General features: G+C 36.3%; 1 protein-coding gene across 10 annotated transcripts in view; it reads right to left on the bottom strand.

Annotated features, from left to right (window-relative positions):
• Positions 1 to 13921, bottom strand: part of LOC126334773 (arfGAP with SH3 domain, ANK repeat and PH domain-containing protein) — a 1031989-nt gene that overhangs the window by 56430 nt on the left and 961638 nt on the right. For 4 of the 10 annotated variants that reach the window (XM_049997360.1, XM_049997386.1, XM_049997380.1 and 1 more), the window contains exons 13-14: positions 11576 to 11768; positions 3313 to 3531 (exon numbers count right to left, since the gene is read on the bottom strand). In XM_049997360.1, coding sequence (XP_049853317.1) covers positions 3313 to 3531; positions 11576 to 11768 — 412 coding nt within the window. The remainder of the gene's footprint in view (positions 1 to 3312; positions 3532 to 11575; positions 11769 to 13921) is intronic. The other 6 variants (XM_049997423.1, XM_049997416.1, XM_049997396.1 and 3 more) reach the window with 3 other exon arrangements.

The following is a 13921-nucleotide window of genomic DNA, read 5'->3' as shown; positions in this document are numbered from 1 at the left end:
TACGAGTCAAGTGGCAGAAATGGAAGCTGTAGTTGAAAAGGGTTAATTCTGTTAGAGATGACAAAAGAACTTGGAAGAGCAGCTGTATAGAATTGATATCATTTTGAAAAGAGGTTATAAGATGAACATCAACACAAGGAAAAGAAGAGTAATGGAATGCAGTTGAATTAAATAAGGCAACAATGAGGGAATTCAATTAGAAAGTGAAATACCTGCCTCTGCAGTTGAAGTGACTAGAACATCTCTGTGCAGTGGTGCTCGATTCAAGGATAGTGGTAGATGAAATTTTCTGTGCAAGTATTTGGCTAGCAAGGGGAGTGCAGATGGTAGTGTACAGTTCCTGAACACTGGCATTGATGCCGAATTCTATATCTCTCCACGACGGCTCGTAAAGTGAGAGAATGTGACCTGATGGTGATCCATAAGTTGGATGTGGATGTGAAGCTAGAAGGCCCCCCTTGGTGCTATTTGAGAGGATTACACTATGTGCTGGCACCAGGTTTCACACTCTTCCTTCTCTCATCATCTTAATCACCACAATCACTATCACCACCACCAACACATAACACTACACTATACGCACATGCCTTGCACTCACCTACACTCTACAAATACACATACATTACAGCTCTCACATATTTGTACGGAAATGGGCTAACATGCATGGGGGACAAACACCATTTCTGAAAAGCAACTGACACCATCTCATGTGATGCCCCAGCCAACGAAGCCATACAATATTTACATTTTTTTTAGGAAGCAAGACACTAAAAGTAGTAGATAAGTTTTGTTATTTGGACAGCGGTGACAGAAGTAAAGAGGATGGAAATTGCAGACTGGAAGTAGCAAGAAAAGTATTCCAGAAAAATGAATGAAAAATTTAAATTTTAAGGAGTCTTTTCTGAAGGGATTTTGTCTGGATTGTAGTCTTGTGTGGAAGTGAAACACAGACAATAAACAGTTCAGACATAAAGATAACAGAAGCTTTTGAAACGTGGTGCTGCAAAGGAAAGCTGAAGGTCTGTGAATTGTGGAGACTGGATGAGTAAACTGAATAATTAATAAGGAGGTACAGAACTAGATCGGGGAGAAAATAAATTTATGGCACAATCTGGCTAAAAGAAGGGACTGGTTGACAGTTGACAGGACACATCCTGAGGCATCGAGAAACTAACTAGGAATGGAGGAAAGTGTGGAAGGCTTGAAAACAGTAACCAGATTCAAATTAATATAGGCTACAGCAGTTACACTGAGATGCAGCTCGCACTAGCTTAGATTGCTGCATCAAATCAGTCTTCAGACAGGAGACTACAACAACATTCCTTTCTTTAACACTAACCACAAAGGTTCAGTGCTGTGACCCTTAAACCTACCCCCTCTTCTTCCTAAGGATGGAACTATTAATTCCCTAAAGCTTGGATAGTGTTGTGAATTTTTATATGTTCATACCAGAAATACTAATATTTCACCACCTGAAGGTACGTATTCACCAGCAACTGTAGGTCATAATTTTATAGTTTTCTCAAGCAAATTTTCTGTTTGGTATGGTTGAAAATATATGAGTTCCATATCCTTTCTTACAAAGGCCATACTGGTACATGTAAGAAAACTTGCAGCAAAATATTTTATAACAGCTTCTGTCATTAAATAAATAGATATTTTCAAAAATACATAGATGTAGAAAAGAACAAAGCGAACAGAACACAGGTACATAGAGAGAAAGAGATGATAGGAACATGGCACAGAGCTTTTGACAGTTGTTTATTTTCTGGCATCTCCAGTCAGCCACAGTGTGTTTCTTGTTTGGTATGTATGGCTTTTTCTCTCATTATTAACTCTAAGTAAAATTATTGTTGCCAGTAGTACCTACAAAGATGACACAATAGTTTCACTGGAATCTGATACATAAATTATAATTCTGAACAATAAAGTATGATAATTTAGGTGAAGCATTTTACTCAAATCAAGCTAGGTAATTTTTTATGATTTCATAACCATTCTATCACATAAACCAAAAAATGGAAAATCCAGGATGGAATGTAACAATATTATGAAAAGGAAAGTTGCCACTCATCATATAGTGGAGATGCTGAGTTGCAGATAGGCATAAGAAAAAGACTGTCACAAATAAAGTTTTCGGCTATTAATGCCTCGGCTGTTAATGCCTTGCAACTGCAGTTGTGTGTGTGTGTGTGTGTGTGTGTGTGTGTGTGTGTGTGTGTGTGCGTGCGTGTGCGTGCGCGTGTTTATTCCTGACAGTCTTTTTTCTGCGACTCAGCATCTCTGCTGTATGGTGAATGGAAACTTTCCTTTTCATAATATTGTTACTATTATATTAACCAAATTACATATTGCTCATTTCATAAGGTGTGAATAAGTATGATATTCTGCCAACAATTCTAAAATATAAATGTTACATATACTGAACTAAATACATACTTAACTTAACTTTGTCACACATCATGCAATACCAACTTCATAAAAGAGATTTTCATTACATCCAGAAGAATGCAGGAAAGGAAACAGATAATAAAAGCCAAAATGATACAGCAATTTCCCAGTTATAAAGCTGTGTTCTCTGGTAAGAATACCACAATGTAACAGGAGGTATGCTGTGCTGAGAAAATCTTAATGATTTAAGATATTGATCAGGTATCATAATGAAAGAAAAAATGTTCACAAAACAAAAGCATTAAATGCAACATCAACTGCTTAATGTATAAACATATTTTATATTGTACATATTAATAAATTTATACCACTAGAAATTAGTCTTCAAAAGCACACCAAATAGAGATTGTTAAATAGTTCCTCATTTATTTCACAGGTGTTAGCAATAGCAAATGTAGACTGTTAAATGTTATTTCTATTGTGAATATGAGCTACTAAGGTGTTCTGCTGTGAATGACAGTCCCCTTAAAACTATGCCAAGGTGGACTGAATACATAAGCATCATTTACTTGAAATATCCCTGTTTTTTTGTTTTTCATTTTCTGTGGATGGAGTGACAGATTTCACCACATGATTGTGTGTCGGATTGTATGAATGAAGGTAGTTAATGATACTATAATATTAAAAGAAAATAAATGCAAGGAAACCAAAGATACTGAGGAAAGCAACACAATAAAACAGGAAAGTAAGAGATGATATTTTTGGTCATCGCTTACATGTAATGTTACGGTGTAAAGCACAAGACAAAGCTCTTTATGAAGCATGTTTTACTCGTAGGGCTTTAGGGCATATATCATGCAAGTTACAGATATGGAAGCAGAATATGAAAGTGCATGCTTCATTAGAATGCCGCAAACTCACCTAACATTAAGGCTGTTCTATTTGTAATGCTCACAGCACCTGAGTCACTCGATGGTGACCTCTTATGGTGATTGAGCGTGTGATAACCATGGCTGTTGGCCACAATTGGGTCTGATGGCGTTCGGCTATGACTATTGGGCAATGTTCCATAGATGTTGGTGACTGGAGGTAATGGAGCAGCTCTCTTCTTCAGGCTTCCATGGGCATTAGGGGCAGGAACTAATACACAAACGACAATGTTCAAACTCACTGTCATCTTTTACAAGATCTATGCTTCATAGAATTTTTGAGAGAGCAATTAAAGTTGAGAGAAGTGATAAACAATGTTGTGTTATCATGTTACAGTTTTACCCTCACATTTTAATTATGATCCTAATTAATGTCATAACAAGAGCATTACAATCAGGTTTATCATTTAATATGTTATGATACCCCAGTTTCAGAGTTTTGATACATTACTGATTGTTACTTCCTCCCATTCTCATGTGTGATGGCCTTATTATTACAAGTGACCAGAAGTACTATGCGTGCTCTTCTTCTATCATTTGAAGCATGCATTTCCTTCAATTAAGAATGCAAGTTTTGAAAGTTTCTTGCAGATTCAGAATTTTTGCTACTTCCATAATCTGAATGGGCGAGGGAAGGGTTTATTGTGTAAAATAAAATGTCACAAGAAACCAAAACATTAAAACCTTTAACAACCTTTGTGTCGACATGCACAATAAGGAACTTGTGAATGTAACACTGAGCTGTAGTTCTTCGAGAAGCCTTTATTGCAGTCACTAGGAGTCTGATGTGTAGAGTAAATCCTGTCATAATGGGATGACTATATGTACTTAGTGTAATAAGAATAATTCAACAGGCATTTCCAGTTTCACTACCGCTGCTAATAATTAACACATTATGTTGTATCATCAAATTTAGTGCACTTTCCTGTCAATATTCATGTCTCTGACACTGTGTTATTGCTACAAATTAAATAAACTAATTCTGTGGTTGACAGAGTGCAATGTTGTCAGTGTGCAGCCAGCCACACTTCATGAAGCTCCACATGTACCTGCAAATCAGGCAACACGGCGAGCATTTGGCACTTTAGAGAGAACTATGATTGGCTCGCATTGAGCCCCTATGGCTCGCTCATTGAAACGACAACCACACAGTTATTTTAATTGAATTATAGTGTCATTATATAATAACATTTATTTGTTTTATATGAAGCAATCAAAATGTTATGATGAAAAACTAAGGTAAAATAATGTTTGATTTTTAAATATTCAAAAAAAAAAGTCTAGTAAGAAACAGAGTTTGACTAATAAATATTTGGTAAGAAAATGACAGTAATAATTACAATAAAAGCAAACATCATTAATAACAAATAAAACAACATATCCACATACATGTGTAAAAGAAGATATCCAAATTATTGGCTTTCAGCATGACACTTATTTTCATTTTTAACCTTCCAGAACTTTTTTTAATAGTGGTACAGGGTGAACCAAGAGTGTATCCAGGAACTCAGCTATAGGGCAACTCATATTAATTTCATGGTGACCAGCAAGGTAGTTCTGAGATTTCATGATGAATAGTTATGGGTATAATTGCTACTAGTCTTTATGCATGACATGTTCTACTTTTCTACAGACTGATACCTATCTGCCTATGTGGATGGGCAGCTGAAGTCCCTGCTCCCCTCTCCTGCCCCCACTCGGTACACTCATGATGTGAAGTCAAAATGCAAGAACTTCAAGGAATTACTGATTCTTCTAGCAGGACAAATAGTGAATGTGAAGTACTATGTAAACTAAAATTTAAAAATTTAATGTTCTAAAATTGTATACAACACAATGTAAGATTAAGTAGGAATGCCAATGATATCAACAAAACTATAAGAAAAGCTGGTTAGTTTTAAAAAAAATCAAAAAATCAAAAATCAAAAACAAAAATACTTCTTATGCTCTTCCCCTGAAAGCTATGTAATCATGTTTAGTTTACTTTATTTATCAGCAATCACACTTATTACTTGCATACCAGTTATAGGCTTGCAGAAGGTAAAAAAATGTAAATTGACCACAAAAATGAGATACTGTAGATGTCTTAATTTTATTTCCTGTACTGGTAATTTTTTTCTAATAACTATGAGAGCTGAATGACCTTAAGCCACTGCATAAGGAATAAAGCTGAAATACTTTCTCTAACTAATAAAAATAATGAAGAAATAGTTAATGAAATTGGCTGTCCATCGCACTCAAATGCATGCAATACTGTGCTACTGTTTTAATGATAAAATTCATAGTAAAGTTATGGAATATCATTTGCAGAGTACAACAGTATTTCCATCAGTATGGGAGGCTATTTTCAGTCAAACAGTTTATTGTGAAACAAATCACACAAAGACTCTCAAATCAAACAAAGTTAATATTCACATAATACTACGCCACTTACAAGAAGTCCCCAGCGGTGCAATTGACTTTAAAAAAATATCTGTACAGTGCTGTAGGTTAAGATCCTCAGTATCTCAAATTGCAGCTATTTATCCTGATGGGTCCTCGTTTTCTGAATTTTGTGTGGCATTCAATAGAGTTAAGAAAATTGAAGAATGTAGACTAATAGTGAGGTATAATGGACAGGCTAACAGCTTCACATGCTGGAGGTTGTGTGTTCAAATCTTGTTATGTGCAATAAGATTTTTTTATTTTTAAGTCTTTATCAAAATGACTTTGATCATCATTTTCTTTGATTAATTGATTTAAATGTAATTTTTGAATTCCATTCCTTTGTCACATGATTTTCCATTTACTCTACTTTTTCTTCCTACTGTTCTTTCTTCAACTGAAACATTTATTCGTGTGTTTTTAATTAATTTTTTTTTGTTATATCACCCTGTTTTTTCATCCAAGTTATTGTGTTCATTATATTTATTTCTCATTTTGTTCGAATTTTGTTTTACTTACTAACCTATATTTGATTTAAATTTTCATCTGCATTGTTTCGTCCAAAGTGCATTGGGCATTTAGGTTACGTTTTAAATGTTTGTATAATGATAACCGTGCAAAAAAATTTCACATCTGATAACAAAAATACATTTTTCACACCATTGCACAAATATAAATAGATTATTTTGTCTTTTCTTTTACAACTGAGATCGTAATTTTCAAATAATTGAATATTATAGCAGACAAATATAATTAAATTCACATTCGCAAAGATTTCATTTGGAAAAAGAACGATATAAAATAAAAAGGAAATAAATTAAAAGGTTCATACAACAATTAAAATGATGAGACAAAGGAATAGAAACAAAAAAATACATTTAAATCAATTAATCTAATAAAAATAGTGATTAAAGTAATTTTGATAAAGGTTTAAAAATAAAAAAATTTAAACATCTGACAAGATTCGAACCCACAACCTCCTGCATATAAAAATGTTATCATATCCATTATACCACACAGTCCAATTATACAAAGCAAATTTACTGAGTGTCTCACAAAATTCTGATTTTTTTTTTTTTTTTCATCAATTGCAAACGACGGCCCACCAAGCTGAATGGCAGCAGTGTAAGATACGTGGGATCTTAACCTACATCAACATATAAATAGTTTCAAGAAGTCAGTCCACCGCTAGCAACCACTCCCTATAAGTAATGAACATTTCAGTGATTAAAAAGGTTTGTGAACATAAAAGAAGGAACTATTTGTTTTATTATAGTATTTTTGGTTGGTAGATTTAGATAAGAGAGTTATTTTTGGTTCCACCTTATTTTGTTTATAGCTGCTTCAGTACCTACAGCTACTGCTCCTAATTCATTAAGCAGTCATTGAACATATGATCCTATGTCCGTACTTTGACAAATGTTCTTAATCTTTTTTCTTTCTTTTTGACAATTCTAATCAAGAACAGAAGTCACAATGGTTTATCAACAGCCTGAAACAGGGGGAGAATAACAGAAACTCCAGGTAGGAGTATCAACAATGTAGGAAAAGACAAACTGCTACTTTTCGTAAATAAGACATGTTAAGTTGCAGACAGGCACAATTAAAAGATACATAAAGCTTTCGGCCACAGTCTTCATCAGTAAAACAAACACACACACACACACACACACACACACACACACACACACACACACACACACACACAAACGTCAACTCTAGGATCTTGGGCCAAAATGCAACATCACGTAGGATGCAAGGAGAAATCTGGAATGGATTGGGAAGAGGAAGGGAGAGGATGGGGAGAGAGAGACAAACACTGTCTGGTGGAGTCTGCAGGGACTAGACTGCCAACAGGCACAGCGTCAGGAGGTTTTGTGGCAGGGAGGTAAGGGAAAAATGGAGCAAAAAAGGAGAGGAGCAAGGAAAGATGGGCAGATACAGTGGCAGATGGCTGCAAATAAACAGGGTGGGAGATGAGAATGGGAAGGAGATGATAGGACAGAGGCAGTGGAAACTGTTGGGAAGAGGGTATGGAGACAGTATGTTGGGGCCGGCAGAATTATGGGGCGGAGAATGTGTTGTAAGGTAACTCCCATCTGCACAATTCAGTAAAGCTGGTGGTGGATGGAAGGATCCAGATGGTTCAAATATTGCAGCAGCCACTGACATCAAGTGTGTTATGTTCAGCTGCATGTTGTGCCACAGGGTGGTCTACTTTGCTTTTGGCCACAGTCTGGCCGGGGCCATTCATCCTTGTGAACGATTGGTTGGCAGTCATATGAATATAAAAAAACTGTGCAATGATTCCAGCAGAGCTGGTAAATGGCATGGCTGCTTTCACATGTGGCCCGAACCCTGATTGGGTATGATAAATCAATGACAGGACTGGAATAGGAAGGGCTGGCTGGGTGGACTGGGCAGGTTTTGCTTTTGGGTCTTCCACAAGGATATGATCCATGGACAAGGGGTTGAGAGTGGGAGTGGCATAGGGATGGAACAGGATGTTGTGGAGGTTGCGTGGCAATGAAACACCATTTTAGGAGGAGTGGGAAGTATCTAAAGTAGGATGTCCCTTATTTCTGGGCATGCTGATAGGCAATGCCCAAACCCTCTACCTGACAGTTTCCATCCCCTCTGTCCTATCATCTCCTCCCCATCCTCATCTCCCACCCCATTTTACTGATGACGGCTGTGGCTGAAAGCTTTTTGTGAGTATCTTCTAATTGTGCCTGTCTGCAACTTGACGTGTCTTCTTTACAGTAAGTAGCAATCTGTCTTTTCCTACATTACAGAGGATAATTAGTCATTCCTTTCTGGAGTTCAATATTTATTATGCACAAACAAGTTGTCAAGATCATGATAAAATTGCCACCACACTCACCTATCAAGCCAGTCTTCAAAGAATGGGGAATATTATGTATCTTATGGATATAAATCCTAGAGATTGTTTCATTTGCAAATAAGAATCTCCATTTATCTGTGACAAATAATAGTGTCCAAAATGAGATTTTCATGCTGCAGCAGATTGTGCACTGTTATGAAACCTTCCTGGCAGATTAAAACTGTGTGCTGGACCAAGACTCGAACTGCAAGGTTCGCAGGAGAGCTTCTGTGAAGTCTGGAAGGTAGGAGACAAGGTACTGGCAGAAGTAAAGCTGTGAGGACAGGACTTTAGTCGTGCTTGGGTAGCTCAGATGGTAGAGCACTTGCCCACAAAAGGCAAAGGTCCCGAGTTTGAGTCTTGGTCCCGTACACAGTTTTAATCTGCTGGGAAAGTTTCAAATGATAGTGTGTGTGTGTGTGTGTGTGTGTGTGTGTGTGTGTGAGAGAGAGAGAGAGAGAGAGAGAGAACCATAACCATACCAGTGGTAACGTTCATCTGACAAGCCAGAGACTCGGTGATCACCATGACTGTGTGGCACATATGAACAGCAATAAATCACCTTGTTCAGTCAAAAACAGTAATGTCATTCAAGAAGAATATTGCCAGTACAACGCTCCAGTACTGATTTCATCCCATTGCTGAATTTATGGAGAACAATTTAAGTCAATTTTAACTTTAATTCTGTTCACAATGTCATAATCTTGTATATTATGGAAGACAACTTACAATCCATCCTTTTTTTGATAGTTTCACTTTGTCCTTTACAGTACATAAATATCTAAAAATAGAGATCACTGCTTAAAGACTACTGCTCTGAAGATAAGAATATTCTGTCTTCTACAGTCCATGTATATTTTATTTGAAATCATTGTACCAATAAGGTAAATGCTTGTGTCATTCTTGAAATTTTCCAGTGTAAAGAGTGTTCCATGGAGTATCAGGATTTCAGCTGGATTATGCCAACTTCTTGCCATGATATTTTAGCTGAATGGTTGTCAGCTGAAATATCGTGGCCAGAAGTCAACGTATTCCAGGTACAAACCTGAAACTTCATGGAATAGGCAAATGCTTCTTCAACAACTGCTACTTAGCTTGTATCCCATATCATGAACACCATTATCTGGATAGATAAAAATAAAGGTAGAAGGGGTAGGTTAGAAACGAGGCCTTGTCCCTCTTTGCTCCCTGAAGGAGAAGGGAGCCTTGTCCCTCTTTCCTCCCTGAAGCAGAAACCTATACCTCTGCAAGCTAAGTGGAATTCCCTAATTATTTTAAAAGTATTCATTGGCAGCAGTAAGAATTGCACCTCCTGAAGGTATGTGTTTAAACTTTCTCAAGGTAAACAGAGAAATACAAATGCAGCAAGGAAGAACATCCTGCATCTTTTGTCCCTACCAATCCATGGTTTGGTAGCACTTTTTTCACTCCCCATTTATTCTGATAAAGAAATTTTGAAGACTTTTGAAAGTTAAAGATTCATCCCAGTCCCCGAACCTTTCTGGCAATCAGTTCTACTTTAATTATTATTGTGTCAGGAAGTAAATGGGAGCTCCTCCTCTGCCTTAATTGTTACTGATATTCATTTTTGAGTAAACCTTGTAAGGGTAACAATGTCTCAGTGAATCTTATCACTGATATCCTTTCTCTCTGAATTTTAATCCCACTCTTGAATCAGTCTTTTATCTCTGTCATTGTTCCTTTAATCTCTGTCATTGTTTCTTTGATGTGTAGATTGAGCAGTAGGGGCAAAAAACTGCATTCCTCTCTTGTATCCCTTTTAGTTCAAAGACTTAATTCTTAGTCTTCAATTCTTATTTTTGCCTTTTGGTTCTTGTATATATTACATATTACCCATCTTTCCCTGTAGCTTAATCCTATTTATCTAAGAATTTCAAATATCTTGCACCATTTTACATTGTTGAATACTTTTTCTAGACTGACACATCCTATGAATATGTCTTAATTTTTGTTAAGTACCAATGTCAAAAGTGCCTCCCTGGTTCCTTTACCTTTTTGAATAATCATCTAACAGATGCTCAGTTTTCTTTCCCTCTCTTCCATATATCACTATTGTCAGAAACTTGGGTGTATGAGCTGTTAATGTGGTTGTGCAATAGTCTGATATTTATCTGCCCTTGCTGTCTTCAGCAATGTGTGCACGGTATTATTCAAAAAATCAGATGGTCTGTGTCCAGTCTTATAGATTCTACATACCAACTTGATGAGTCATTTGGTTACCACTTCCAACAATGAGTTCCGAAATTCCAGAGGAATGTGATCTGTTCCACATTGTGATTGTAAAATATGTAAGATATATAGTCAGTTTATTGTAGCCAATCCCCAAGCTCAAATTGAGCAAACAAAGTCATCAATACACAAATGTCCACTTGTATGATGTATCATTTCTTATAAGCAAAGAAGTTAATTCTCATTGCTTGAATGGAGTGTATTCTGTACAATCAAAAGTTTTCCGTAAGGGTAGAAATATTGCTAAAATATTGCGTGCAGTCTTTGGAGGCGTGTGATATACTGGTCAAAATACAGTTACTGTATTATTACTGGAAGTTACATTAAATCCAAAGGCCAATGGTTGAATTTACTTTCTATCTTGTTAATCTGTATTTTCCTCTATCTCAGTGCTCTGTATGCCCAACTGAATGAAGATTAAACATAGATATAAACCCAAGTGCACTGACAGCAGCAGTTTCTACATCCATCAGTGTATCGTTAAATATGCAACACTTCCTTGGTGAAAGCAGCAACTGAACCAAATGTTTGTCCCTCACTCCCTGGCACACAAATGATATTCCATACCTTTGCATCAATATTTACCTGTCAATAACAAATAGTCCTGCATGTTGGCCGAGATCTGTCATAATAAATAATCACACACACTGTCGGGAAAACCAGTTGTCTTTTATGATGGGTGTTCAATTATACATACCAATGCAAGGTTTACGATTCTGAGGTGGGGGAGGGGGTGGCACCGGCCGGTAGTTGCTGTTGGGGCTGGAGCCAGAGCCGGACTTGATACTGTCAGAGGTAGAGGAGCGAGAGCGCAGGTTCACGGGGGACTCACCTCCAGCATAGCTGGGTGGCCTTGACCGTGTCTTCTTCTCTGGAGTTATTGAGCCATTCTAGGGATGACAAAACAATATGTGATTATTTCAGGCAGTGCACCACTGTAAAGTTATACTTATATATCTAGTAAAATATTGTAATTTATTCTGAGTTATGAAAGAGGTGACAAAACAAGACTTTTCTGTGGAAATAGAACATCATCTCAATCCTGAGACCCAGGGTATAGAGGTGTGTGTGTGTGTGTGTGTGTGTGTGTGTGTGTGTGTGTGTGTGTGTGTGTGTGTGTGTGTGTGTTGGTTGAGTTCATTAGTATTAACTCCACCTTCAAAATATTTAGTGCAATTTCTAGCAGTTTATGAGGAAGGTAATGATTACAGTGGCACTTTTGCTCCTTATTACTACATGCACTAATACTGATAATACAGAGAAAAAACAAATGTAATTCTGCCAATACAGTGGGAACAAAATTCAAACATTAAAAACAAAAAAGGTGTTGGGGAAAAAATAAACCTATGCATATCATTAAAATTGACAGCGTAGCTGTTTTCTGAATACCGCTGTATATAGACTTAACAAGGGTAGTAGTTGCAAAGATGAAAGTTTATATCTGAATGCGTTGTTGCCTTTTTTGTTACTACCTCACAAAATCTGAATTCTACAATTCCTATAAAATAACTCCCATGTTCATTCACCATAAATTTCCATTTCTACAAACCTGGTAAAAAATGAAACTAAAGAAAAATGAATTACCAGATCACAGAAATTGAATGCAGCAGCACTTCAATATACCATAAGGTAACAGTAAAACTTCGAAATTTCAGAATAAGGTCTAAAGGCATGCTCAGATGGACTAACAGTTAAGGCAATTGGTTATGACTAGCAGGAAATTCAATTTTGAATGCTGGTCTAGCACAAATTTTCAGTTGTCACTACATAATCAATAATAATAATAATAATAATAATAATATAATAGTAATAATAATCAGAGCTGGGGTTTCTCATGCACTACCAAATTGTAAAACATGCATGCATTCATGCAGTATCATGTCATTAAACATGTCTAATGAGGCATCAAAAGAAAAAATACATAAAGGAAAAAAGGAAACCCCACAATCAGGCACTGAAGCCTACATGATAGTTCACCAACTGCTATGTTATTCTCCGTTATTCATCATTGGAACAGAAAAAAAATTTACGATATGAAATTCAATTCTATATTTATTCCTATTTTCTTCAAAAACAGTATGCAGCAAACAATTTCTCCAACTTGTCTTCACTTTGGCTCATGTGTTTATCTGACAGAACATTTCTGTACATAGAAAATGACCTTTCTATGTCACAATAAGAGACATGTGCAACAATTTCTTACTAAGTCAGATAAAGCTGAAATCATTTTTCATTTTTGCCACAAAATATTTTTTTGTCAATTTCATATACTCAAAATCAGGATCTGATCCAATGATATTGTTCATTTTATCTTTTACTGCAACATCTACTTCTCTATTTTCCAATTTCTTCAGTAATTGATAGAGATTTCTTCAGTTCCCTGTGGCTTCCAACTTTGTTACTGCTACAGACATACGCACAAACTTTGATATGATGCAAATCAGGTCTTTTTTAAATCTGTTTTCTTGAATTCCACTACTGCCTCTTTAATGCAAGCTGCTTTAATGGCATCAAAAGTGTGTATGACTCAAATCCAGAGAAAAAAAATTATGGGGCAATAACTCACGACTTTTCAATAGACTGAAGCAAACAGATGGTAACTTCAATTAATTTGTGGTAATTTATGGTCTCTTACTGATGTGACATCATCAAAATTATCACTGTAAAGGATCGCAGTATTTTTCAGGTACTTCATCTGGTCAACACAGGTTGTAGTGGCTAAGCTAAATGTGCCAGTATATCTTTAAATGCGGAACATGGACAAATACTTCCAAGAATACCTTCAACAGGAAACAAGTCAGCATATGACTTAATTAATAATGTCAGAATGATCAATCCTTTGTATTTTGTGCACCCATTTACCTTGTCTGTGGAGAATATCAGCTTACTCACATTACAAAGTTTTAGTAGTACTCTTTCAGCTACAAAATGTAACACACACGTTGAAAAATTACACGCAATAGGATACAGTAAAATATTTTAATTGCTTTTCCAGTCTTCAGCATATGTGGGGCAGCGTCGCTTAACAACAATAGGACTTGTT

Source organism: Schistocerca gregaria, chromosome 1, assembly GCF_023897955.1.
Source record: "Schistocerca gregaria isolate iqSchGreg1 chromosome 1, iqSchGreg1.2, whole genome shotgun sequence".
NCBI classification, from domain to species: domain Eukaryota; kingdom Metazoa; phylum Arthropoda; class Insecta; order Orthoptera; family Acrididae; genus Schistocerca; species Schistocerca gregaria.
The sequence above is the reverse complement of the archived record's forward strand: the minus strand, read 5'-3'. Positions and strand labels throughout refer to the sequence as shown.